The sequence below is a fragment of the Corvus cornix genome, chromosome 1, assembly GCF_000738735.6.
Source record: "Corvus cornix cornix isolate S_Up_H32 chromosome 1, ASM73873v5, whole genome shotgun sequence".
Lineage (NCBI taxonomy): Eukaryota > Metazoa > Chordata > Aves > Passeriformes > Corvidae > Corvus > Corvus cornix.
Window position 1 is genome coordinate 49023374 of NC_046332.1, and position 24876 is coordinate 49048249.

The 24876-nt window shown below is 37.0% G+C and overlaps 1 protein-coding gene across 10 annotated transcripts in view; it reads left to right on the forward strand.

Moving 5' to 3' along the window:
* Nucleotides 1-24876, forward strand: part of FRY (FRY microtubule binding protein) — a 198884-nt gene that overhangs the window by 106199 nt on the left and 67809 nt on the right. For all 10 annotated transcript variants that reach the window (XM_010400303.4, XM_039566159.1, XM_039566166.1 and 7 more), the window contains exons 14-29: nucleotides 35-121; nucleotides 1867-2038; nucleotides 3071-3203; nucleotides 7380-7487; nucleotides 11657-11912; nucleotides 13029-13211; nucleotides 14087-14173; nucleotides 15703-15962; nucleotides 16294-16483; nucleotides 17259-17383; nucleotides 17578-17635; nucleotides 20210-20301; nucleotides 20503-20675; nucleotides 21752-21912; nucleotides 22724-22834; nucleotides 24169-24323. In XM_010400303.4, coding sequence (XP_010398605.3) covers nucleotides 35-121; nucleotides 1867-2038; nucleotides 3071-3203; nucleotides 7380-7487; nucleotides 11657-11912; nucleotides 13029-13211; nucleotides 14087-14173; nucleotides 15703-15962; nucleotides 16294-16483; nucleotides 17259-17383; nucleotides 17578-17635; nucleotides 20210-20301; nucleotides 20503-20675; nucleotides 21752-21912; nucleotides 22724-22834; nucleotides 24169-24323 — 2351 coding nt within the window. The remainder of the gene's footprint in view (nucleotides 1-34; nucleotides 122-1866; nucleotides 2039-3070; nucleotides 3204-7379; nucleotides 7488-11656; nucleotides 11913-13028; nucleotides 13212-14086; nucleotides 14174-15702; nucleotides 15963-16293; nucleotides 16484-17258; nucleotides 17384-17577; nucleotides 17636-20209; nucleotides 20302-20502; nucleotides 20676-21751; nucleotides 21913-22723; nucleotides 22835-24168; nucleotides 24324-24876) is intronic.

Sequence of the window (24876 nt, forward strand, 5' to 3'; positions counted from 1 at the left end):
AGCTTAATGATTTGCAGTATTTTTGCTATTTTAGGAACGCTTAGATTTTGCAATGAAAGAAATTATCTTTGACTTCCTTTGTGTTGGAAAACCAGCAAAAGCTTTCAGTCTCAACCCTGAGGTATGATGTACATCTGCTTTTTTTTTTTCAGTTAGTATGTATTGTATTGTGCTACATTTACTTCCTGGTTACATTCTAAGCATGCTTTCACCTTTGTCCAGTTTTCAGGCCAAAGCTTGAATCTGATTTATTGGTAAAATACATCTGTGAACTTCTATCTGTAAAATGTCACATTGTTTATGTCTTTCTCATGTTTTCTCAGTGAAGAATATCAAATGTGAACTAGTGCAAATGTATAAAACAAAAAGAAAAGTATAAATAAAACTGCTGATCACAGTATGTCCTTATCACTCTGCTGTTGTTAAATGCAATGCCTTAAACTATTTTAATGTAACAACAATTTTTCTGTAACAATTTCAATGTTTTTCAAAACAGTCTTGCTGAGAGTACGTGATGCATGAAGGCTTGAAAAAGAAAACACTGTAATGAAGTTTTACTACTCTGACCCGCAAAGCTCCACTGGTGTCGCTGTCATGAGTCAGCTTTCTAGTGCTTTTCCTAGAGAAAATCAGAATCAGAAATTTGAAAAACTTTTTTTAAAAATCAAAATATAAATAAGTACTAAAAGAATTTAAAAATCTGTTTGAAAGATGCATTTCCTTAAAATTTTGGAAAAATTTTCATTTGAAAATTAAGAATAAACACAAAAAAACCTATAAATAATTTGTGATCATCTCATACAACATGTCTGTATTAATCTTGCAGAATTAAACTGTTGTATCTATTCACTAAGATGTTAAAACAGAGTGAATTGCCTTGCAAAAATTACATTTGATACAAAAAATGTGGAAAAGTAGATTAAACTTTCTACTTTCAAAGGCAGGAGAAATGAAAGGCAAGCTTTACTTTGAACACAGCTTTCATCTTTCTGTAGCAGAGTAAAAAAGAATGAAACAGAATTTTTGAGCAGGTAGTCCACACCATGCTCTAGGTCAGCCACCTGCAGCATTGACTGAGAAAGGTCCTACAGAGAGCATTGTGTATTAGCCCAGCTGAGATGGGGTGGACATAGTCCTTAGCTTCTTGTTCAATCAGCATCTGAAGTTTTACTGTTTCTCAACAACGTTGTAAGTCTGAAAATAGACATTATAGCGCCACTTTTTTATGTACGTAGACGTTAGCATTCTAAAAAAAATCCCCATTATCTAGGTAAATGGGGAGACTGTCAGTAGAACAGCCTCTTAGTTTTTGGCACACATTCCAGAGAAATTGAAAACATTCTAGTCTTTCAATCACTGCAGTGCAAAGCTTGCAAGTTTTCCTCTGGTGCATTCCCAGAAGGCATTCAGGTCACTTAAATTCTACTTCCTAATATTTTCACATAGTAGTTTTGGCATTGAACATCATTCCAGACTTTTCTCTCAGTATGATCAACCTTGGGGCCTTTCAAGACAGTTATTCATCTTTTTTTCATGATGGATGTAGGTCATTTATGTTTAACTGAAGGTCCATTTAAGATGCATTACTAAACTACAGGCCATATCCAGGTGTTTCATCCTGAAGATAAAAAGGTAATATGCTAATGCAAATTCTTAAAAATAAAATTCTGAGAACACTGCTCACAGTGGAGATGTGAATTCATTATTTATTTCATGGGCAGTTTTTGTGAAATAGACTAGTTAATGTAGAGAAGATACAGAAAAAAATGCTGCCAAGTGCATTCTCAAAATTTCAAAGTGAATGAAGAATATGAGTAGAATATGATTATTTGATTATGATACTCATACATCTTCTAAACTTTACAGAGAATGAATATTGGCCTGAGAGCTTTCTTGGTAATTGCTGATAGCTTGCAGCAAAAAGATGGTGAACCTCCAATGCCAGTGACTGGAGCTGTCCTTCCCTCTGGAAACACTCTGAGAGTGAAGAAAACGTATTTGAGCAAAACTCTTACAGAGGAGGAAGCTAAAATGATAGGTAAGTAAGAAAATGGACAATATAGAAACTTGGGTGAGAATGGAGGTGAAAATGTCTTCAGCACCTGAGAATAGTTTACTATTGTTAGGAATTTGATTGTATTGTAAGCATTTCATTTATCGTGCATTCTAATGAAATGTGTGGTTTAGTTTGACAAATGCTGCTTTTCTTAGGTTATTCTGAAAAGTTCTTAGTTGTGCTCCACAAGTGGTAGCAACCCTGTATTCTGGGAGGGGTTAAAGACACAGCTAGCCTTTAGTCTTTCAGTGCTGATAGCTGTATTTATTCATGGATATTCATCCTATTAAAAACAGTGCCTGTGCTCAAAAGACATGCCAGCTTTGATAACTATCAAAGATTCTGTTGATAGCCTCATTTTAATTGCAATATCTCAAACTTTCAAAATGGCAAAACTTCTGACTGTAAAAAAATGTTGCACTGAAGTGCCTAAGTTAATAGCACTGCTGTCTGGGGCTTCAATGCGGAGCAAGAATCCCGTGCTGTAGAAGAGCCTCTCCATCATGCCCTGAGGGTGCCTGGTTTTGTTGGCAAAAAGAAAAAAATTTGGCTGCTCACCTTCACACTTCATTAAGTCCCCAAAGTTATGTGAATGAAACGAGGTCTATGTCAGTGGCAAAGACCTGTGTTGTACTGTGCTAGATCACTGTAGTAATATGAAGAAAATAAACAGTGTAAGGCCCACTGCTGTTGAAGTATTTAAAGTATTTGAAGTATTTGAAGATAGTATTTGATACCGAATGCTTGCACTATTAAATTCTTGTATTAGCTATTTCATTGCTATTTGATGAGCCAGTATTCCAGTTTCTATGTATGATATGTAAGCATTCCTTTTGGAGCAGGCAAGATACTCTGATTTTGGATCAGGATATTATTGCTAGTGAAATATGCCATCTCATGAGGAAAACATTTTTCTTACTTTATGCAGCACAGCATGAGTAAGCAACTTTCTTTTTCAGAATATATATCTATCTATAAATATCCCCAATTATACAAAAATGCATTTTCTTGCAGGTATGTCATTATATTATTCTCAAGTAAGGAAGGCCGTGGACAACATACTCAGACACCTTGACAAGGAAGTGGGTCGGTGCATGATGTTAACCAACATACAGATGCTTAACAAAGAACCTGAAGACATGATTACGTGAGTGCTAAAGAGCAGTAGTTCCTATGAAACATGGAGACATAATTTTGGGGCTTTTTCCCTATTTCTGTCTATCATGAGTCATCAGAGAAACAGCAAGAAACAGGAACATTTAGCTTAATTAGTGTATACTTTGGAAAACTGTTTATGACAAGTCAATTGTGCTTCTTTGAATGTTGCAGTGTTTGGAACTGAAGATGTTCTTGATGTAGGTAAAATCATGTGTGAATCCTATGGATGTTTAGACGGGTGAAGTAGAGTGCTAAAGTAGAAAACCTGGCAGCCTGTGCTCAGAACACTGTCTCAGGGTATATTTGCATCACTGAACCTCAAAATTAATGCTGCAAATTCTGTAAATATTATATGTAAATAGTAATATTCCAAAATGCCCTTTGCTTTTCATGCCTGTAATCAAAATCAAATCTTAATTAAAAACCCAAGTAATCTTGTGATAAGGCTTGGATTTAAGCTGTATCCCACTGGAACAGAATCAAACCAGTGTGCTTCAAGCTGTGTTGAACAGCAGCATTTTTCACTTTAATCCAAAATTATTAGTGAGGCAAGTTTCCTGGAGAGAGTTCTAGTGACGTGGACATCTAGCAGAGGTTAGAGACACAGAGAGATCATTTGACACATGCAGAGCACAGATTGTAGAGATCTGAACTGTAAGGAGACCTTGCATATCTTTCCTGTTAGAGCAGTGGACATGGTAGTTATTCTAGACAGGAAACAACCCCTGGAAAAAAGTTCGAGATGTCATGAAAAGGACACCCGTCTCTTTGAGATTGTTTTTTGTTATTTACTGCCCAAAAAAAGTCAACTTGCTAAGAATACTGTGGTAGACTAACTGCAATGGCTGGCCAAATTCAACTGCCTTGTACAACTGATGCAATCTTTATGTTTTTATTCCTCTGCCCTTATTTGTTGCAGTGCCTCAAGGTGAGACTGTAAGCTGTGTCGCCAGCATTGTCTTACTTTATTTATATTCATAGCTAATATTACTATCCCATAATACTTCATATTTTTCTTGTAGTTCTACCCTGTTCAGTCCTCACACCCAGTTTTCATAACCATTTTGGGTATTCAGGCTGTTGTGGTAGGGAAAGTGAGTTTTCAAACTCACATTTTATTCCCGAAAGACAATTGCACAGTGAAACCTTGAGCACTTAGATAAGAAGTGTACATAATCTTAGCTATAAATATCCTTTGGATGGTTTCTCAGCATCACCAAAATGTTGTTTATTTTTAGAGTCAGTGAACAAATAGACTCAAAAGAGTTTTAAATTTCAGGAAGTCTTATTATTTGGTAGTAACTTTTGTCAGAAACACGAAGATTGGGATATTTAGACATGTAAGTTACTACATTTTGTATTGCACTTTATATCTGGATGAGCTCTAATTTAATATATACACTTGAAAGGCAAGCCACATTTTAACACATTTTTACTTGTTCATTCAAGGGAAAAAAATATCTGGGATGCTTAATTATCAGTTGATTTAAATCATGTGAACTCACAAAAAACATCAGTAGCTATCAGGATTGAGAATGATCCTTTCAAAAACTGAATTGTGGATATGTGGAAAAGCCAACCTATTGTTTTTATGTAATTGCTTCCCATTTTATTCACAGAACTCTATGCTTCACTAGAGTTACATATTTAGTTTGAATTCTTATGGGCTTTAATTGATAGATATCACACTACATTTATTTACATTTTAAAGTTATTGCTTTTGTCATAGTTGCATGAAGTTTATGTGTAAACTGTATAAAATGTGGTATTTTTATTAACTAATAAAATAAGAATCAGAGGGAAGTATCTAGGCAGGGAGCAGACATAACACTTTAAAGTATGCAGATTCTGGAATTTTCTTTGGCAGTGTTAGACTTGCTTCTAGACAATATTTAATTACTGATCCTTTAAGCATTTATTGTTGAAGTAATAAATGCCAGTATGGAGGGTCCTACTAAAATCCTGAGTAAGAAGCATCCTTTGCATCGTGCACTGGGATATGAATTTCGGTACTGGTTATAATTACTTTCCAACATTTAGTTAGAATAGGGCATCCATTTTTCTCACATACAAATCTGGCCTTGCAAGTGCTTCAAAGGCTCCCCTTGCCTCCCTCAAGTGCTGTGCCTGGGAGCTCAGATGGTAAGTTGGGAACTTGAGCCCAAGGTTTGGATCTTCTCCTGCTACTCTTCTGAGCAGCTGATAAGCCACAGAACACCCACAGATTTTATATTTATAAATAATTACTCATTTGCCTTCAGAAGAGCTTCCTCTCAGACTATTATTTTACAAGTCTCCATTTGAAATGCACAAACTTTGCCCTTGCTGGGGACTGAGAGTAAGGAAACTGCAAAGTTTTTTCATTTCAAGTCAGCAAGGAAGGCTTGGTTTGCCTGCACGTAAAATTCCTAATTGCACTTTAATGTTTACAACTATAAAAATACAGGATTTGCACTAGTTATTAACCCAGCTAGTATTTGCTTTTGTGATAATAGTTGAAAGGGATTTGTTTATAACCAAATTCTCAGTGAGATGTTTTATTTTACTCCTTTTCCAGTCAGTTACTGACACCTTTCAAGTTCTGTGTGTTAGAATACAGATACAGTGAGACAGAGGTAATTAATGATGAAAATAGTTTCCCCTAACTGTACCATTAAGACAGTTAATTAAAATAATGTCAACATTTTATTCATGTAATATATATCCAAGCTGATAAGTAGGGTGTTAAGAGACAGTATGGTATTTGCTACAAAACTGTGTTTAATCTTTGAATTAAGTAAGTCTAATATCAGTTTATGCCTCTTCTGTAGCCTTTATTTCAGTGAATGATCAGTGTTACTCCATAAATCTTCTTTCAGGCTGCATTGCATCCAGGCTTTCTCTGTGACTGAACACAGAAGTAAGATACCCAAATGCAGTGTCCTCTGTTGGGTGGAGGGACAGAACAGTGTAGTAACGAGGGCAATGGACCGGGGTGCAGGGAAACAGTTCATTTTTTGTTTTGTCACTCCATTTCAGTGTGGTGTTAAGTAGCTTCCAATGCTTCTTGGTGTCTCTTTTTCCCCCCTCATTTTTTTCTAGTTCTATCGGAAGCATATTAAAAGAGGGACAATCTTTTTCTGCATGTTTATAATATGGCTCCTGAATAGGACCTTATTTTTTTGATCCCTCCAAAGCATATTACAGGCTAATAATTAATAATATTGTGGGAAAGACTGCACAGTTTAAAATGCTGTTATGCTTTGGTAATTTCCTCTACACTCCATCATCAGATAATAGATCATTGAGATAAAAATGAGCAAATAAAAAAAAATCCACACTTTGGGGTCTATCTGAAGGACTTATTTAATCTGCAGATTTACCAAAAATGTTGAAAACAAGACAGAAAACAACTGCATCTGTTTTGAAAATAATCAACATCTGAAACTTTAATCTACTTGAGCTACTGATGGACTTCCAACCTAGTGTTTGGTTCATGCTGAACTTTGTACTTAATGACTTTCCCAGGCTGTTAGGGAACAGTTGTGCCATTCCACAGATTAGAACACCCTTAGGGCTGCTAAAACATGTTCTAGCTGGTAAGAGTTGCCAAAATGCTGCTATCTCTGGCAGTGATCTGGCCATACCTCCCTCTAAATGATACACTTTTTTCAGTGTAAAAATGTGTCATGATGGGGGGGCAACTCTCTAGATCTTCAGTCGTGTTTTTTGAACTTGTTACACATCTGCTACTTGCTTGATACAACTGGTGAAATATAGCTGCACTATAATGGAGAACACCCCGTCTTTCCTCATTGCCTTATCCAAAGCTTGCATCATATAAATGCCAATCTTGATGGAGGAATCTTCCTACATTATACTTCTATTTTTTATATATATCTGCCAGTTCCTCTCAGAAAGAAACAAAAGAGTCATTTACAATTGATTTTTCAAGTAATGTACAGATAAGATGCATGAAAAATGTCAAAATCAAAGCCATTCAATGGAAAAAAATGTATTCATGTTTCCTTCTTATTTCAGTATAGTGTCTAGCTGTCCATCCTGATGATCTTAGTAGGCCTCTGGCACTTGATTACGTCCAGGCCTTTTCTGAAAAGCTAGAGGTGGATCATTTAACACACAATTCCTTCTTAAGCTTAGTCAAAATTCTGTTTTAATTTTTCAGTGGGGAAAGAAAACCAAAAATTGATCTGTTCAGGACATGTGTCGCTGCTATTCCTCGATTGCTTCCTGATGGAATGTCAAAACTTGAGTTGATCGACTTGCTGGCAAGGTAAGCTGTTCAAGCATTGAATGACTGCTCCAGGGGAACAATGTGAAAAGCTGAGTCACAGAGTATGTAACTGTTTCTTTCTATATATGCTTTAAAAAGGTAAATTGTTCTTAATGAATTAGACAAGATGTCCTAGCATCTTTTTACAGTTTTTGTGTTTTTATTATGGACTCATAATTTTATGAAAAAGTTGGTATGTCCTCCAGAACTCTTTCCCATCAGTGTGTAGGTTACGTGATATTCACTATTCTTCATAAAAGTCACAGCTTATTACTGTTTTCTAACCATCACAGCATTCTGATTAACAAGAGAAAACATCTTACTTGTGTAGTGGAAAAACGTGGAGATACCTGTTTAGTTTTTATTTGTGATTCCCACATGTCTCTGGTAAAACAGAATGTGCTAGTTGTGTTATGTTACAAAAAACTTCATTAAATTATTATTATTATTATTGTAAGACATAAAATGATGAGTTTAAGAAATATGATATCCCTCCATTTAATTTGTCTGAATAGACTTCGCTGAACAAGGTAGTCTACAACATGACTGCTACACCACTTAAGTTTCAGGATGCCAAATCAATGACTTGTGGAAAATAATTATGATAAAAGGTGCTGGTCAGTGCAGAAAACTCTGTTACATTTCAGTTCAAGTATCCAAGACCAAGCTTCCAGCTTACGTTCTTTATGTAAGTGGATTATGGTATTAAATTGTTCCAAGAGGGCTTTGCAGAGTATTACTCTCAGGTAACTGTGGCAAAGCAAACTTGGCACCCTGCTCTTGCTTTTCAAACACCACAAGGAATGGCAGATGTGGGAGCCAGAAGGCTACATATAAAAACAGTTTTTTTGCTCTACGAACAACTAACTCCCAGTGATGTGCTAAAAGAGTGAAACAATTGATTCTGGTAGTAGTGGAGTGCAGCCAGCCAAACAAGCCAAATCATCAGCCAACAGTAGGTGTGCTGCAGTGCATGGCCAGCTTGATTTCCTTGTGTGCACATTGTCTGCTATAAATCACTTGTAGGTTGTTTTAAATCATTACATTATCAAATTATTTAGATACCATATTAAACAGTTGCATCAGTTCCGCTTAAGGGAAATTTAAAAGGACATGTTTTCCTTTAATCCAGTATTTTAAGTAGAGGTCTGTCCTTATTAATGGCCTTAACTGAGCTGGTAAAAAGCACATATCTATTCAGGTGACAGCTCTTCAATCACAGGATAGTCCAGGTCAGACTCTTAAGAAAATTTGGAGACCGGTGTGGGTTTCTTTATAAATTAATGCTACTCTTCTTAGGTCTCACAACTGTCTACTGACACCAGTATAACCACTGGTCTATCTTTATTCTGTCATCAAACTTAATTTAGAAAAGGTCAGCTGTGATTCTGAGTATTTCTTGGGTAATTGCCCTGCTGGGAAAATGCAAGCAGTAAGTTTGCCCAGTTATCTGACTTTGACTGTGAAAAGAAGTGAGGCATCAAGAGGAGCTGAGGAAAGCACCTCTAGAGCAACTTCAGAAGTAAATTACATGCTCGGCCTTTCCCCAAGACGGGGAACTCTGGGAATCTGTTCTCCTCTCCTACGTGTATTCATGCTACAGCATCTTTGAGACATTGGTAGTGTTTTAAGTCCTCTTCCTAAGTATAAGCAAGGGAAACACAATTTAGGTAAAATAGGTAGGTACATAATAGGTTGGAAAGCAATTAACAGTTTATGGTTCAGGAGACATATAGTGTTGAAGTAACTGGGTAGGGTCTCAGTATTGCAGAGCAGGATCACAAACTGAGCAGATACAAAGAAGCAATGATCCTATGAAAAGACAAACCATCACATGTCTAGGTCTACAAGGTTTTCAAAGAAGTTCTTCTGGTCTAGTCAGTATCAAGGATGCCTGATCTAGAGAACAACATCCGAGCTGGGGTGTTGTGGTTGAAGAACAGACTGACCAGAGAACAAGGGGAGAAAAGATCGGTGAATTGTAAAAATTAGGTCTATTTAGCCTGGGAGAGCATGAACTGAAAACTGTCTTCAAAAACATTCCTTCAGAGAGGAAAGTAATAAACTGTTTACAGAATGAATACCTGGCCTAGACTTAATGTAAATCACCAGAATGCCCCATCACCAGAGCTGCTTCTACATTCTGTATACTGTCCCATGTTTATTTGAGACCAGACTGACTACTTCTCCCAGTTATGAAAGTGTAGGCGCAGAAGGTAGGCATCTGCAGTTCAAGAGAACACTGCATTACAATATTGTGTGTTCTGGGTCAGAAACTAAACTCAGTACAGGGATAAGAAACTTCAAAGAGGTAAGGTTTCAGATTCTCCCTGTTTTTCCAAAGAACCCTAGAAGCAGTTCTGCCAGGGATTTCTGTGGGCCTGTGCTGTTGGGATGGAAAGCTGTTAAATATTTTCTTTTCACAAGAGATAAAGTTACATCTTTGAGTTAACTGGTTCTTCTATTCACAGTTTGGTTTGATTTTTTCATCCTGACAACAGATGTGTCTTTTGGAGGTTTTCAGAAGGAGTCTGTAAGTCAGCAGCTAGACTTTTTTCCAGGACAGCTGTATTCAAATTATAAACCATGAAGCAGATGTCAAGTATATTCTGTACCTTTTGCCCTTTCACTGCCCACTCCAACCATTCATTACAAATTCCCGAGTAGGTCTTGAATTTAACTGACTCAAGTGCAAACAAACAAACTTGTACTTGCTTCCTGCACTGCCTGTCATACAGTGGTAATACATAGGTGGATTCTTATGCTCCATTTGAGTTTCATCTCGTTAGATAAAGCCACTGGGCAGTAACTTGGGCTTAGGAGATGTCTTTTGTATCCTCTTTTCTGTTATTGCTTTGTGTCACTGTGGAAGTCATTTCATGGATGACTTAACTGTGGTCTCAAAAGGTTTTGCTTGTTTATCTGGTTTTGGCATTCCAAAAGGGAGACAAAAATGATCCTTTCTTAGCACAACAAAATACCGTGTTTCTAAATATATATGTAGAAAGTCATGTGGTTATTAAAGCATAACAGTTATTTTTGGAGTTATATTTGCCGGGAGTGAATTTTCATGGCAGTTGTTTTCTTTTTGGTTAAATAACGTGTCCCCTGCCTCCAAATTAGGTAGCTATAATGAACAAGATTTTTTATGAACCACATCTCATCATACACTTCCAACTGAATGGAATTTGGTTCCACTCCATTTGCTATTTTGGTTTTTTTTCTCCTAGCTTTGTGTCCATTTCATTATAATGAGTCCTCCTTTTCAACTGTGTAGATTAAATGTAGATAAAATACTTTGAAAATGAGTTCTAACACACTACAGAAAATTGCAGTCTCATGGGTAATTAAAACAAAATACATCATAAAGGCAATGAACCAAAAATTGCAGGACACACTAATCTGAATTTACTTTATTCTGCCAACTTCTAACAAAGAAGTGGTTTGATGATTTCTGTGTCCAAAGAAAGTATAAAAAATTTCTGTGTTGAGAAGAATTTCAACATGATGCAAATAAAGAAAATAAAATTTGAAAATGGGATCTGAAATGTCACCATCTTTCAGAAGGACTTTGAGGGTGTTCAGTGTGTTTCTAAAAGTATAGAAAGTCCTGAGGCTGTTTTTCACATTTCCTCATCCTAAGTCATTAAAAACATAAAGCGTTTTTTTAATTCAAATGCCTAACTTCAATTATTTTGAAGATCTGATTTCATAAATTGTGATTTGCATCTTTGCTAAAGATTTGTTTTAACTGTTAGCTGAGCTGTTGTGATTATTTTCTTTTTATATTTAATGTTAACAAATAAATACATAAATTATGTATTTAAATTATGTAAGCCTTTTGTTATCATGCCTACATGGAAGTTATTGACTTATGAGTAAATAAAAAATATACTTGGTCTGAGAAAAGTTGCCAAATTATGTACTTTAAAGATACTCTGTTTTAGGAGGGGAATATGCTTCTTTTGGATCCATGAATATCTTCCGCTGTAGCAAGAATTACCATACAGAAAACAGGTCAAGGATGTTAATTGTGGTCAGCAATAATGAAACCATGATAGCATCGTCCACCATTTTCATTGGGAATTTTCCCTCGCTGTTGCGTTACGGATGCTTCTTACCACGATAAACACTCCTCATATCTTTTATTATCTGACATTTACTTACAGGCTGTCTATCCATATGGATGATGAACTTCGACACATTGCACAGAATTCTCTTCAGGGCCTACTTGTTGACTTTGTTGACTGGCGGGAGGATGTACTCTTTGGTTTCACTAATTTTCTGCTACGTGAAGTGAATGATATGCATCATACCCTTCTCGATACTTCGCTGAAGTTGCTGCTACAATTGCTTACGCAGTGGAAGCTTGTAATACACACTCCAGGAAAAGCTTCTGAGCAGGCCAAAACCAGATCTGCAGAGGTATGGAATCAAGAGATCTGTGTCCTAACATTTTTACTAATTGAAGGCAGAAATTATATTCCTTGATACTGCTGTGGTTTGTGTGTTTCGTATTTACTCACCTGAGAAGAATTCACTATGCAAGAATTTTTAGGTAATTAGTTCACATGTCTTTTGAGGACAGCCATGTCCTTGTGTAATACAGCAGATGTTGTTGTTGAGCAACATAAGAGAATGCATGTCAAACTAAAATATGCACATCAACAAAAGCACATAAAGTAAAATATGTGTATGTAGATGTAGCAGAAGGACATTTTCCCAGGGCTGAAACAGATTGATAATGCTAGTGGGAATGCTGTGAAGAGTGAAGTAGACCTTCTTTTCCCTTGGTTGATTCAGAAACATCAAAGAACCTGCTTGTTACCATAGCCTGCTGTCTCCATGTGTTACAAACATTTCTGGGAACTGAACAGCTTTTCTCCTACTTCTCCCATCTGCACTGTCCCACAGATATTTTCATTATGAGAAATGATTTTTAGGTTTATCTCCTAAACTAATCACACTGGCTATGTTTTCCTTTGGGCAAACATGATGTGTGTTTTGTATCACAGAGGACCTTTAATTAATAGGCAATAACAGGAGTAAATAAAAATAAAATCTAGCATAAAATAAATAAAATTAGCATAAAAAGGTAAATCCTCACATACTTTTCATTAAGTATTGTTACACTTTACTGGTGGGGTTGGCTTCTAGAGACCACCTACGTAAGGTGTTGGCTGCTACAGGACCAAAGAAGCACCTGAGGACATGCTATCTGGAGTAGAAAAAGTGTGATGTTCACAGTCTGACTTACTCATTCATTTTTAGCGGAGGATGGAAAAAAGTGGGTAGATTAATTGAAAATTAGAGGGAAGGATTTGTTCAAAGGACTCTACTCATACACTGCTGTTGTGGAACAAGATAACCTAAAGCAACAAAACTTGGTTGTTTGAGGGAATATGTCAAGTTTCCCAGTACCGCATCTGCATGGCCTCTGCATTTTGTTTCTTTATGTGTCCTAGTTAAATAGAATATTTCTTAGAGACCTGGTTTGCAAACACCACCACTCCATTTTCCCCCTCTTGCCCTGTTCTACAGTTGATACCAAATGGATCCAGCCACAGAATACAGTCAGAAAGAAGCCCCTATTCTAACGTCCTGCACGCAGTCGAAGGATTCGCACTGGTTCTGCTGTGTAGTTTCCAGGTTGCTACGCGGAAACTGGCTGTTTTAATCCTCCGAGAAATCCGTTCTTTATTCTTGGCCCTTGGCCAGGCAGAGGTAGGATCTTTCTCTTCTGGAACTTGCAGTTAAAATTTCCCGAAGATAAAGCTCAAAACTGCTATTACAATTGCTTTTACTGTAATTGCTGCAGTGTAGCAGGTATGCACTTAGTTTATAAAAAAGCATTTGATTCTGTTTGCCTTAACACTGCAAACCTTTCTGTGCACTCAACAATGTAACATTAATGAAAAATGCCCTCTATAAGAATTTGAAGGGAAGTGTATAGCAACTTCATATTTTCTCTTGGAAAGATGTGACTGTAAAATACACTGTAAAACCTTTTTTTACTGCATGGGTCATTTTTGTATTGTCAAGATTATAAATTTATATTGGAAATGAAACCCATTCCTGTAGCATACTATTTTGTGAAAAAACCCACAGCACAAGACACCTTTAAGATCATTCACATACATTTTCCTTCTGTAGTAAAGACCTCTAAGTCTTTTTTATGGATACAGAAATATGGAGAGTCATGTTGTGTATGGCGGTCACAGCTCAGTGAGCCATCTAAATGCCTAAGAACACAAATATGTGTGTTCATGGCAAAGGAATGCTTCAATAAACAGTAAGCTAATTTTTCAGTCTTCTGATACCAGCTATCCAAAGTCATTTGGGATTTTCTGATATGTGCTTTTGTTCTCTAAGCAGTGAGCTATAGCCACAAATTAACTTCATTTCATACCACAGCCTGGACTTAGTTCTGAGATTAATTTGAAAAAGACAAAATGTACCCATCATTAACAATGAATATTTCTGGCTACTTCAGATTCATGTCATAATTTTTAGATGGTTCTGTTTCATGTCCTGGAAAAATAAGAAGGGAAATAATCTGGTCAGGAGAGCAGTAAACTTGTATTCTCTGTATTATGCAGGATGATGACAGACCTATGATTGATGTCATGGATCAGTTGAGTTCCTCTATTCTTGAAAGCTTTATTCATGTGGCTGTTTCAGATTCAGTAAGTACTACTTTACTGTTACTGCTCATGTTTACATAACAAATATCAGACGTGAAAGACTAAAAATAAAACTGCTGAAAATCAAAGAAATCATACAGCTTTAAGGCTTCAGCCATCTACCCAAGAGCTCCAAGGCTCCACAATGTCCCAGACAATCTGTTCCATGAAAATAATCATACTATGGATATGAAAGATACTACATACAGAAAAAAGACCAGTTGAGAAAGTCTTATTGCTGAAACCACCTGATGCTGGAGGCACTTGGAAGTCACTCGCTGCTATCATCTGTTTGAGAAGGGACTAAGTTTTAGCTCCCTTGTGTCCTCAGAAAGTGGCCCTGCCTGCAAACCTGAGCCTAAGCTCTAGAGTAATTCACAGCTGGGGTGAATCTCTCCTTTCGCTTTCTCAAGCCCCTGATGTGTCTGACACGCACCAGTGAAAGCAGAGATTGAGCATTTCGAATAAAAAAGTGTCAGTAGAAGAACTGATATATAAGACAACTTTTTTTGCTTGCTGTCTTAGAGATTAGTGTGGGCCCATTTCTGGAGGGCAGGAACAATCAGTTTGGGGTGCTTTTCAGCCTGATGAAATTTAAAGCAACAAATGGTCCACATTGAGTGCCCTTTCCAGGGTTGTGGCTTTGATCCACATGTTGGGTGCTTAAAAAAGTAACCCCAGCCAGCAGTCAAGCCTCACACAGCTGCTCACTCACTTCCCCACCAGTGGGGTCGGGGAGAGAATCGGAAGGGTAAAAGCCAGACAACTCGTGGGTCGAGGTAAAGACAATTTAATAGGGAAAGCAAAAGCCGTGCACACAAGCAAAGCAAAACAAGGAATTAATTCACCGCTTTCCATGGGCAGGCAGGTGTTCAGCCATCCCCAGGAGAGCAGGGTTCCAGCACATAGTGGTGACTTGGGAAGACAAATGTCTTCACTCCAAACATGTCCTTTTTCCTCCTTCTTCTCCCACTTTATGTACTAAGCATGATGTTACATGGTCTGGAATATCCCTTTGATCAGTTTGGGTCACCTGTCCTGGCTGTGTCTCCTCGCAGACTCCCAAGCACCCCCATCATCCTCACCAGCATGTCAGGACAAAAAGCAGAAAAGGCCTTGGCTCTGTGCAAGCCCTGCTCAGCAATAACAAAAACATCTCTGTATTATCAACCCTGTGTTCAGCATAAATCCAAAACACAGCCTCATACCAGCCACTGCGAAGAAAATAAACTCTACCCCAGCCAAAACCAGCACAGAAGGGGACATTGAACTGGTGGGGAGGTTGGGCCCTTCTACAGCTGAAAACAGAAACTGAGCAGGAAAGAGACATTCTGACTTCACAATACAGGAATTAGGAAATTCATCTGAAATAGCAGCACCTGGGTTTGGGTGTTGCAGTTTTAGAGGCCAAGGTTTGAATTTTGTGCTTTCATTCTGCTCATTAATAATAAAGCAAAGCAAATGTCTTTGCCTCTGTGCCTGGTCTCTGACTAGTGCAGCAAGGAGTGTTAATTTATCTTTTCTCTCTGTAGACAACGATCCCATTAACACACAGCGTGGATTTGCAGTGGCTGGTGGAGTGGAATGCTGTCCTAGTAAACAGCCATTACGATGTGAAAAGTCCTTCCCATGTTTGGATATTTGCACAGTCCGTTAAAGACCCATGGGTTCTCTGCCTCTTCAGTTTTCTTAGGCAGGAGAATCTACCAAAACACTGTCCTACAGCTCTCAGCTATGCTTGGCCATATGCCTTCACGAGGCTGCAGCTGATAATGCCTCTTGTGGATCCAAAGTAAGTGGGAACCTGCATTTCACTTTCTTTTGTATGGGCTGTGTGATTTTAATATAAACTTTTCTTTAGTCTCATGTTTCATTATCAGTCCACAAGTCCTGCAAGGTACCACACAGAAATTGGTGCCACACAGGTTTGAGTTACGTAATTGTAATTTTTAAGGTGGAAAACTCCAGTTTTCTACCTTCTGTGATTTTTCCTGTGTATCATGTCATGTTGAATTGCTGGTAGATACATAGCATGTTTTATTCCCTTTTAAAATATTTTAAACTACAGTGTAATTAAGAGTGGGAAATCATTTTAATAATTATAATTTATTTTTAAATTCCAGTATTCCTGTTAATGCAAAGAAAACAAGTACAGCAAGCAGTGGAGACAACTATGTTACTTTGTGGAGAAACTACCTTATTCTGTGCTTTGGAGTAGCAAAGCCCAGTATTATGAGCCCAGGACACCTGCGTGCTTCAACACCAGAGATCATGGCTACCACTCCTGATGGAACAGTGAACTACGATAATAAGGTGATGCATCCTGTTTCAAGTAGACTATTTGTTTAGGAGAATTTTAAGCTGCATCTTCATGCAAAATCATATTCTGATGAAAGTATTTCAGTTAAGGAATATTTTGATGTATATTTTGATATATGCGACCTACTTAACACACATAATTAACAATTAAAACATCTGTATGATATGATGTGTTGATAAATATTTGGCAAAAGCCATGGTGTTTTCAATATATTGCTCTTTTTTTTTTTTAGCATTCTGGGTGATGTGCATTCAAAATATAGGTCTGGACATGTGTTTTGAAGTTAACTTTAGTTTTTCATCCCCTTTCTTTCCTTGTAGAGCACTCCAATTTGTAAATTTAAAACATTAAGCAATAAAGCAGATTTCTGAATGAAAATTGTGTTCCCGTTGGATATATGCCTGTCAGAAGCAATAATATATAAAATACACTTTCAAGTAGTAGAAACCTAAGAGGAGCAGTAGTTCCACAAATGCAATTACTGGAATATTTTGATGAAGCAACAAATTAAGTAAATTACAATAATCTGAACTAAAGTAAAGAGATTTCCCAGATGTATTTGCTTGTTAGGCATTATTAAGATGATTGGGAAGTAGCAGACATCCAATTAGACTGGTGGATTGATAGCTATAACAGTAAAATCATTCCAGTATGTTTTTAAAATATATATTGATTCTTGGACAATGTTTGTTTGTAAAAAAAAAATAATTGTTTACTTAATATTGATATTCTGACAATAAAATTCAACAATATTTTAATATATTTTAGGCTATTGGAACTCCATCTGTTGGTGTCTTACTAAAGCAGCTAGTTCCTTTGATGAGACTTGAAAGCATAGAAATAACAGAATCACTTGTGTTAGGATTTGGAAGAACAAATTCCCTTGTTTTCAGGTACTTCTCCACTTATATTTTCAGTTATTTGCCTCTAATACAAGTGCTTTATTTATGTTGTAACTTAAATATATATTTAAATTTTTATTTGCACTTAAGAACTTTGTTTTTATATATATTTGTTTGAATAATAATTAATGCATATCAAAGGACATTAGATTTTGTTTACAAATATTTATGTTTTTTTAATTTAGGGAATTAGTAGAAGAACTTCACCCACTAATGAAAGAAGCCCTAGAAAGAAGACCAGAGGTTAGTTGCAAAAATCAAATGCACTAGTTTTTTAAAACTGAAAAATTCTGTCTGTTTGAAATACAAATACATTCTTTTGTACTAACTAGCAAATTAAGCTCTGTGTGCAACAAGAATTTTATGAATTGTATAATTTAAAATAATTCCATTAAAATCTAGTTTAATTTAAATTCTGTCGGTGATCCAAAATGTACAATCTAGAACTCCATTCTGAGGAAAAATTTCCCATCCAATATGGAACCTCCTGATACAGACCTTCAATATATTGGAAATTCACTTTCAGTATCGGAAAAAAAATGTGCTTTAATGCAGCTGGGCTACAAGCACATTTTGTAGCAGTGTTTAGATGTGCTTTTATTTTCAGGGCAGGCAGGGTCACCTATTTCAGCTTCACAGAATCACAGAATGGCTGCAAGGGACCAAAGTGGTCCAACCTCCCTGCTCAAGCAGGATCATCCTGGATCACATGGCACAGGATTCATTCTAAATATGATCAGTTAACTGACAAATTAATCAGAGTTTTCACCTTCATTATAGTACTCTCTTTTGTTACAAGAGAAGATGATGCTGGAAGGGTTTCCAACAGATCTTCCAATCCACACAAGGTTCTTAAAAACCTCTGGTAATAAAATCTGTAGCCTCAGTAAGCAGTTTAGTCTAAGGATGTGTCTATGCAGCTAAAGAGGAAAGCCATGGGGAGAGCTTCTGTACTAGACTCAAGTTGCTGTTCTGCTCAGTTTTCCATCCTTGACTCAGTTTTGGACCATTCCATCTGACTCCAGGATAGAAATCTGAGATGGCTTATGGACAATTCTTAATAATTCCGTGTCTGGTAAATGTCCACAGCCATTTCCATTCTGCATGACTTCACACCTCAATTCAGTTATGTGTCCCTATGAAGTCACTGATTTGAAGGTCACTTGTTTTGATACTGGGCAGAAGAGGATTAATACACCTTAGTGCAGCCACTTGCCTGTGCATTTTGTCTGTGCACCTTTTAAGACAACTTGGACTTGAAAAGCCTTTCCTGGAGACATACAAATCCAGTCTACCCTCAGGAAAGGAATTGCTAGAATTCAGAGGTTTACTGTATACTGTGAGAGCAAATTTAGCACATGAAATTGTTAGTAGAAGAATACGAGAACGAGAGACTGCAATGTTTATTCTTGTGTTTTTCCTGATATGAATTAATGGGCCACCTTCCTGCAAACAGTGCCACCTGGGAATCCAGGAGTGACTGTATGGGTTGTGTAGCTGTAGAGAACATGGCAGGCCTCCATGTCAGCAGGCAGGTATCCAACACACCAGAAACAATGTCCTTGAACATATGCTATGACTAGGAAGAGAATTGCAGGCATGGCCAAGAGCTGCAGGGGTAAACCAAAATGGACATTACACAAGATCCGCCCCTGTGGGAGCTGGCACGGAGCTTGCCAGGTCACCTCTGACACTGTTGCACAGCAGGAGGCAGCTGTGTCTGGTAAAATACAGTATTACAATAAAACTGCTTTTTTCTCTACATGTACTTCCTGGAACCTTAAAGGTGTAACAAGAGAAGAACAGGGCTCTGAAGAGAACAAATCAAATGGCATAATTATTTGAATAAAACCTTTGGCTACGATGCTGCAATTCTGCCAATTCTGGGTCGGAATACCAGGCAGAGCATCATTTTGTTCTCCCACACATCTACTGCTGGCTGTGGACAGAGCCAGAGTCCTAGAAGAGACAAGCCTTTGATCTCAGTATCGCTCAGTTTTGAAGAGCAAAATCTGCATTTTCTCTGAGCTTTTCTTGTTTCTTTGAGTGCAATAGCAGCTTTTTTACCTTCTTGTGTTTTTCTTGCTTAGGGGAGATACAGAATACAAAGTCAATTTAGCCTTTCGGTAAAGAACAGGCCTTGTTGCATTCACATCTTTCCAGGCAAGATAGAAGACAGAAAGGACAGCTTTCTAGAAGACAGTGGGATACAATGAGCCAGTTAACAACCATGCAGTCCTGTTCTGTGGGAGGAGTACATTACTGTGGGCAAAACCCCTGCAGTCAACACACCCCACAGTGAACTGGAGTGGTGTCTGCTAGGAGCTCGTGGGTGATGGTGTGCTGCAGCATTGCCAAGTTCAGGAATGGCTAATCACTAAGATATCTTCCCCAGGTCTGGGTATATGTTCTGCTCTTTAAGTGCCTCCAGCACCCAAACTAGATGATATTAAACTAACGTGAATATCCCTATTACCTGAAGATAGCATGGCTTTTTGGTACAGGAACCTTGAATATTAGTTATTTTTATCCAGTATTTCATTATTTAATTTCGACATTTTCAATAAGTACTAAAGCAGTTGTTAACAATTTTTTCAAGAGTAGTTACAAAGACAAAAAATTGATCATATTCAGTTCTTTGTTGATGTGTAAGCACAGTGTTGTGGTGAAATACCCAAAAGCACTCAGGTTCCTTCATGAAGAAAATTCTTAAACTGCAATTCTTAAATCTCACTGCAATACTGGCATTTCTGAAGCTACTAGTTTTTAATTTATGCACCTATGCATATAAACATGGCTGTTACTTTAAATTCCAAGAACAAGAAACGTCGAGAACGACGAGACCTACTAAGGCTGCAGCTACTGCGAATTTTTGAACTCCTTGCTGATGCTGGTGTTATAAGTGACAGGTAGGACTATCACTCATCATAAATATTGGTCTTTTAAGTGAAATAATTTTCAGTGTCTGCCACACTGAGATTATGTCAGTACGTTATTTGAAGAAATGTGTGGTCTATCAGATATGGAGAGCTTTGCATGCATTTCTTCAGAAAACTGTAGTATAACTACTCTGTTATTCTATATTAATGTGCAACTTTCCTTTATGCTAGTACAAGTGGAGCCTTAGAAAGAGATACACTAGCCCTTGGAGCCTTGTTCTTAGAGTATGTTGATCTGACTCGCATGCTTTTGGAGGCTGAAAATGATAAAGAAGTCGAGATCCTTAAGGATATGAGAGCACATTTCAGTGCAATGATTGCCAACTTGATTCAGTGTGTTCCAGGTATGGTGCTGAATTATCTCAACATACTAAGAAATTGCATTTAACATAGGTATTGGAAAAGTAATTTTTTGTGTCTTGTTTTGTCTGTGTTTTTTCACTGCTTGTGAATTATCATATAATGAATGTAAAGTGGAATGTAGAAAAAAATGTCTTCAGAAGTCCATTAAGATTGAAATAAAAATACCAATAAAGCTTGATGAAGCTTGTAATAGTCGTGTATAAGAATCACCTCTTTAAAAGCCTAGCAAAGAAATTGTCTGTGACCTCTAGGTACTTCTTTGACATAAGGCCTTATTTTCTTCCCTCTGACTTGATTGCCAGACTTCATAAACTCAGACAGGCCTTGAAAAATACAAGTAGGTGCAGACAACATGCAATATTAAATGCAGTGAAAAACTTGCCCAAGGTGTTGAGACAGTACCCCATGTTACCTGAGTCCAGTTGTATCACAGAGATTTGTCCAATTGATTTCATGTTTTTTATATATTGCAATATCCCTTCAGAAATATAATGTAATTACATTAGCAAAAAAGCAAAAAAAGGCCTTTGCTTTAGAAGGCTTCATATAATTAGTGGAAGATGAGGTCTGGAGCTTTTTTTTCATTTGCTCAGGTAATTCAGCTGTTCATCACATACTTGTCATAAACAAGGAGGTGCCAAGTTTCTTTTATTTATTGTCCCTACCTATTACTGTATTAGAGTAGGACTTAAGTATTGTTTAGGCTCGAATTTAAAGGATTGGAAAAACCAAGTAAATATTTGCCACTAAAGGAATGCAGGAGGCAGTGAAAACTCTGATTTTGTAATTAGGTTCTTGCATGCTTTTCTATAGTCAGATGTACATGTTTGTATAACTACACATTAATTCAAAACTGAAGGTTCTTAGAAATAAGATGCATCTTATTTGCTTGGTTAGATTTTTTAAAGGAGCTTAGATATTTTGGAGTAACTGTATATTGAACATATAAAAACCCCTCCCTTTTTGTAGAAGTTTGAAAATTATGTCATCATTGTGCCACGTGAATGTGTATTTAATATTAAACAAATCACAACTATTTCTATTTCTGTTCACTTAGTTCACCACAGGAGATTTCTCTTCCCTCAGCAGAGCTTGAGGCATCACCTGTTCATCTTATTCAGCCAGTGGGCAGGACCTTTCAGTATTATGTTCACACCACTGGACCGTTACAGTGATAGAAATCATCAGATTACAAGATACCAGTATTGTGCATTAAAGGTATTAAAGTTTCAGTGTACAAACCAGTAACAGTAATTTTCCAGTCAAAATACACCTAATTGTAGGGTCTATTTCCTTTTATTTCAAAGAAATTTGAATTGGCATACTTGAAGCAAACTTGTATGCTCATAGGTATATGTACAGTATAGCACTGAAATTACATGTTTTTTTCTTTGTAGACACTTTTCAAGGCTAATTATTTTAAAAACCAGAATGCATTTTGAAATTTTACTTAGCTGTTTATTAATGGGTTAGCAGATTCAGCAAGGAGATTGTGGGCTCTGAAATGAGCTATAGCCCCAATTCAGAATCTCGGGATACTGAATCTGTACCAATATACATCTCAGGAATGCCTCCCACACTTGCCTGGAGACATGCTCAGTAGTAATGTACTTTTGTGGCAAAACTAGTTGCAATTCCCCTGCATGAGTAATCTGGGAAAGTGATAGCTTATGTACTTACATAAGCTGCATCACTTGCTGTAAGACAGTTTTAATTTTTGCAGTAACATACTATCAAAACATCTGAGTATATTACGATTGTTTTGTAGCTTGATATGTGAAGACTGAGTAAAATGACAAAATGTATCTTGAAGATAGAACTCCCTCCAAAATGCTTTGGGCATGATCTGGAATCCAGTAAAATCTATAGCAACATAATTATTGAATTCTAGCAAAGTCAGCTGTTCCCATTTCCATCACAGTTCCCTCAAAAGAGGAAACAAGTGGCAGTCCTGTTAGCCAGAACGCAAATCATTCTGCAAGGTTCGTTGTGTTCGTTTTTGTGTAATTGAAGTTTGGTGTATTTCTAGGCCATGTCGGCTGTGCTCTGCTGTGGACCTGTGTTTGACAATGTTGGTCTTTCCCCTGATGGATATCTTTACAAATGGCTTGATAATATTCTGGCTTGTCAAGATTTACGTGTAAGTACTGACCAAAATGCAACACTGATGGACAATTACTCACTGTACTGGGTGAGTAAAAAGTTTGTGACTGTAAGAACTATGACTGCATACATTCTAAAAATCCCTTCCTGCTTGGTAATGTAGATGCTGATGAAAAAAATCTGAGTGAAAGTTGTGTGGGTAGATCTTGCAAATATGAAATAAATTATTCAGGAAAGGAAAAAAAGTGTTTTTTTTCTTCTTAACAAACATGTAATAGACTATTCTTGCCATTTTCCATTTTTGTGAAGGTGGGCTTCGACTTTGTAACTACACAGTCATAGTTCTGTGTTTGTAACTGATTGGACTACCTCTTTGATTAAGGAGGAGTAGATTGGTGATTTTTATCAAGTGGAGGGAGAGAGACAGCAATCTTTCCCTTTTGGTATCTTGTACTTTGTCCTGCTCTTCTCCCTAAAACTCTCATACCAGCGCATATATCTGCTAAGAAAAAGTAAATAACAGAACCTAAATAAATGCATGTGGAGCAGCTAGAGGATACAGGCTGTGGAAATGGTAATTGATTAGGGGGAAAAAAAGTTGAACAATTTAAAGAAAGAATTAATAGCTACAGAGAAAATCCTTCAGAAATTACATGGGATTTCAGAATGTTGGTAGGGACAGAGCTATAAAGACGTGCAAGTGATAAGCAGTCTGTACAAGTAGTTACCTACGCTTGGTGACAGAATATTAATAGGCATTAGTGTTTGGTGTACCAGCACTGTCCTGTACTGAAGGAACATGAAGTCCAAGCCTTAGTTGTGATGTGTTTGTAGCAGTGGTGGTACCACAATTAAGTAATTCATGGTCTGGGGGGAGAGTCGTTAGATTGCTTGATGTAGTTGGATTAAACATACAGGTTTTCAGTCTTGTAAAAGGTATTTTTCTTTGTCTGCCTTGCTTTTGTGTTAGTCAAGAGAAGGATAAACCTAAAAGTCAGTCACTGTGAAATTCACATGAACTAGGCAATCAGCTAACAAGTCAGTTACTGATATAAATGGAAGTTGCCCAAGAACACCTATCAAGGATCTTAGATTTTCCAAAGGTTCTGTGCTTTTTTGTTGTTGTTGTGCTTAATTTTGGACAATTTATTTCATTTATGTAGTCTTTGTACCTACCATTTTTTCAAGTGGTGAGTATTGAAACCTGAGTCACGTTCCAACTCGCTATCCCTAGAATAAATGTATTACAAATGATCTAATTTCTTTTTACATATTTGAATTTTCCATTTTCCCCATTTTGCCTATGTCACTCTAAGAATTTTAGAGAATGAGCATATCTGACCCCATTATCATGTTTTGATGTTTGCTCAGGTTCATCAGCTTGGCTGTGAAGTTGTAGTCCTGTTGCTAGAACTGAATCCTGATCAAATCAATCTCTTCAACTGGGCTATAGATCGATGTTACACAGGATCATACCAGCTTGCCTCTGGGTGTTTCAAAGCCATTGCAACTGTGTGTGGAAGCAGGTATTAATTAATCTATTAATCTACACTTCCAAATGTAAAGAAAACTGAAGATTCAGCTCACTGTGTTGTAAGGAGTTGTTGGTCACACTCATATCTTCTCAAACAGTGCTTGGGGACTGTATTGCTTGATTTTCATGATTCTGAAAAAGGGATGTGCTTGGTAGAAGATGTTCTTATTATATGTATATTTGAAATGTGGGGTGTTTTGATGCTGTTTTGCTCAGAAAGATACAAAAAGCTACAAGTTTTATTTGAATGTAAGTCGTAAATCTGGTTTCAAAAGATTTGGCATGGTTTTTAATTTAATTTATAAAAGAAAAAATGTTTTAAATGTCAATAGCTTGAAAGTAATTATTTTGACTTGTCATTATCTTGAAAGTCATGTTCTTTTTCTACCTGGCTTTCATTTGATTTGATTAGTTCCTTTTTGGTCAGCTGGTATCATCATTACTGCTAATGCTGAGCAAGCACAAGCTACGTGAAGATATAAATACAAATATTGCTTTTGTGTCAGGCCTTCATAAAACCCTATCCCTATTTTTTATTTTCAAAG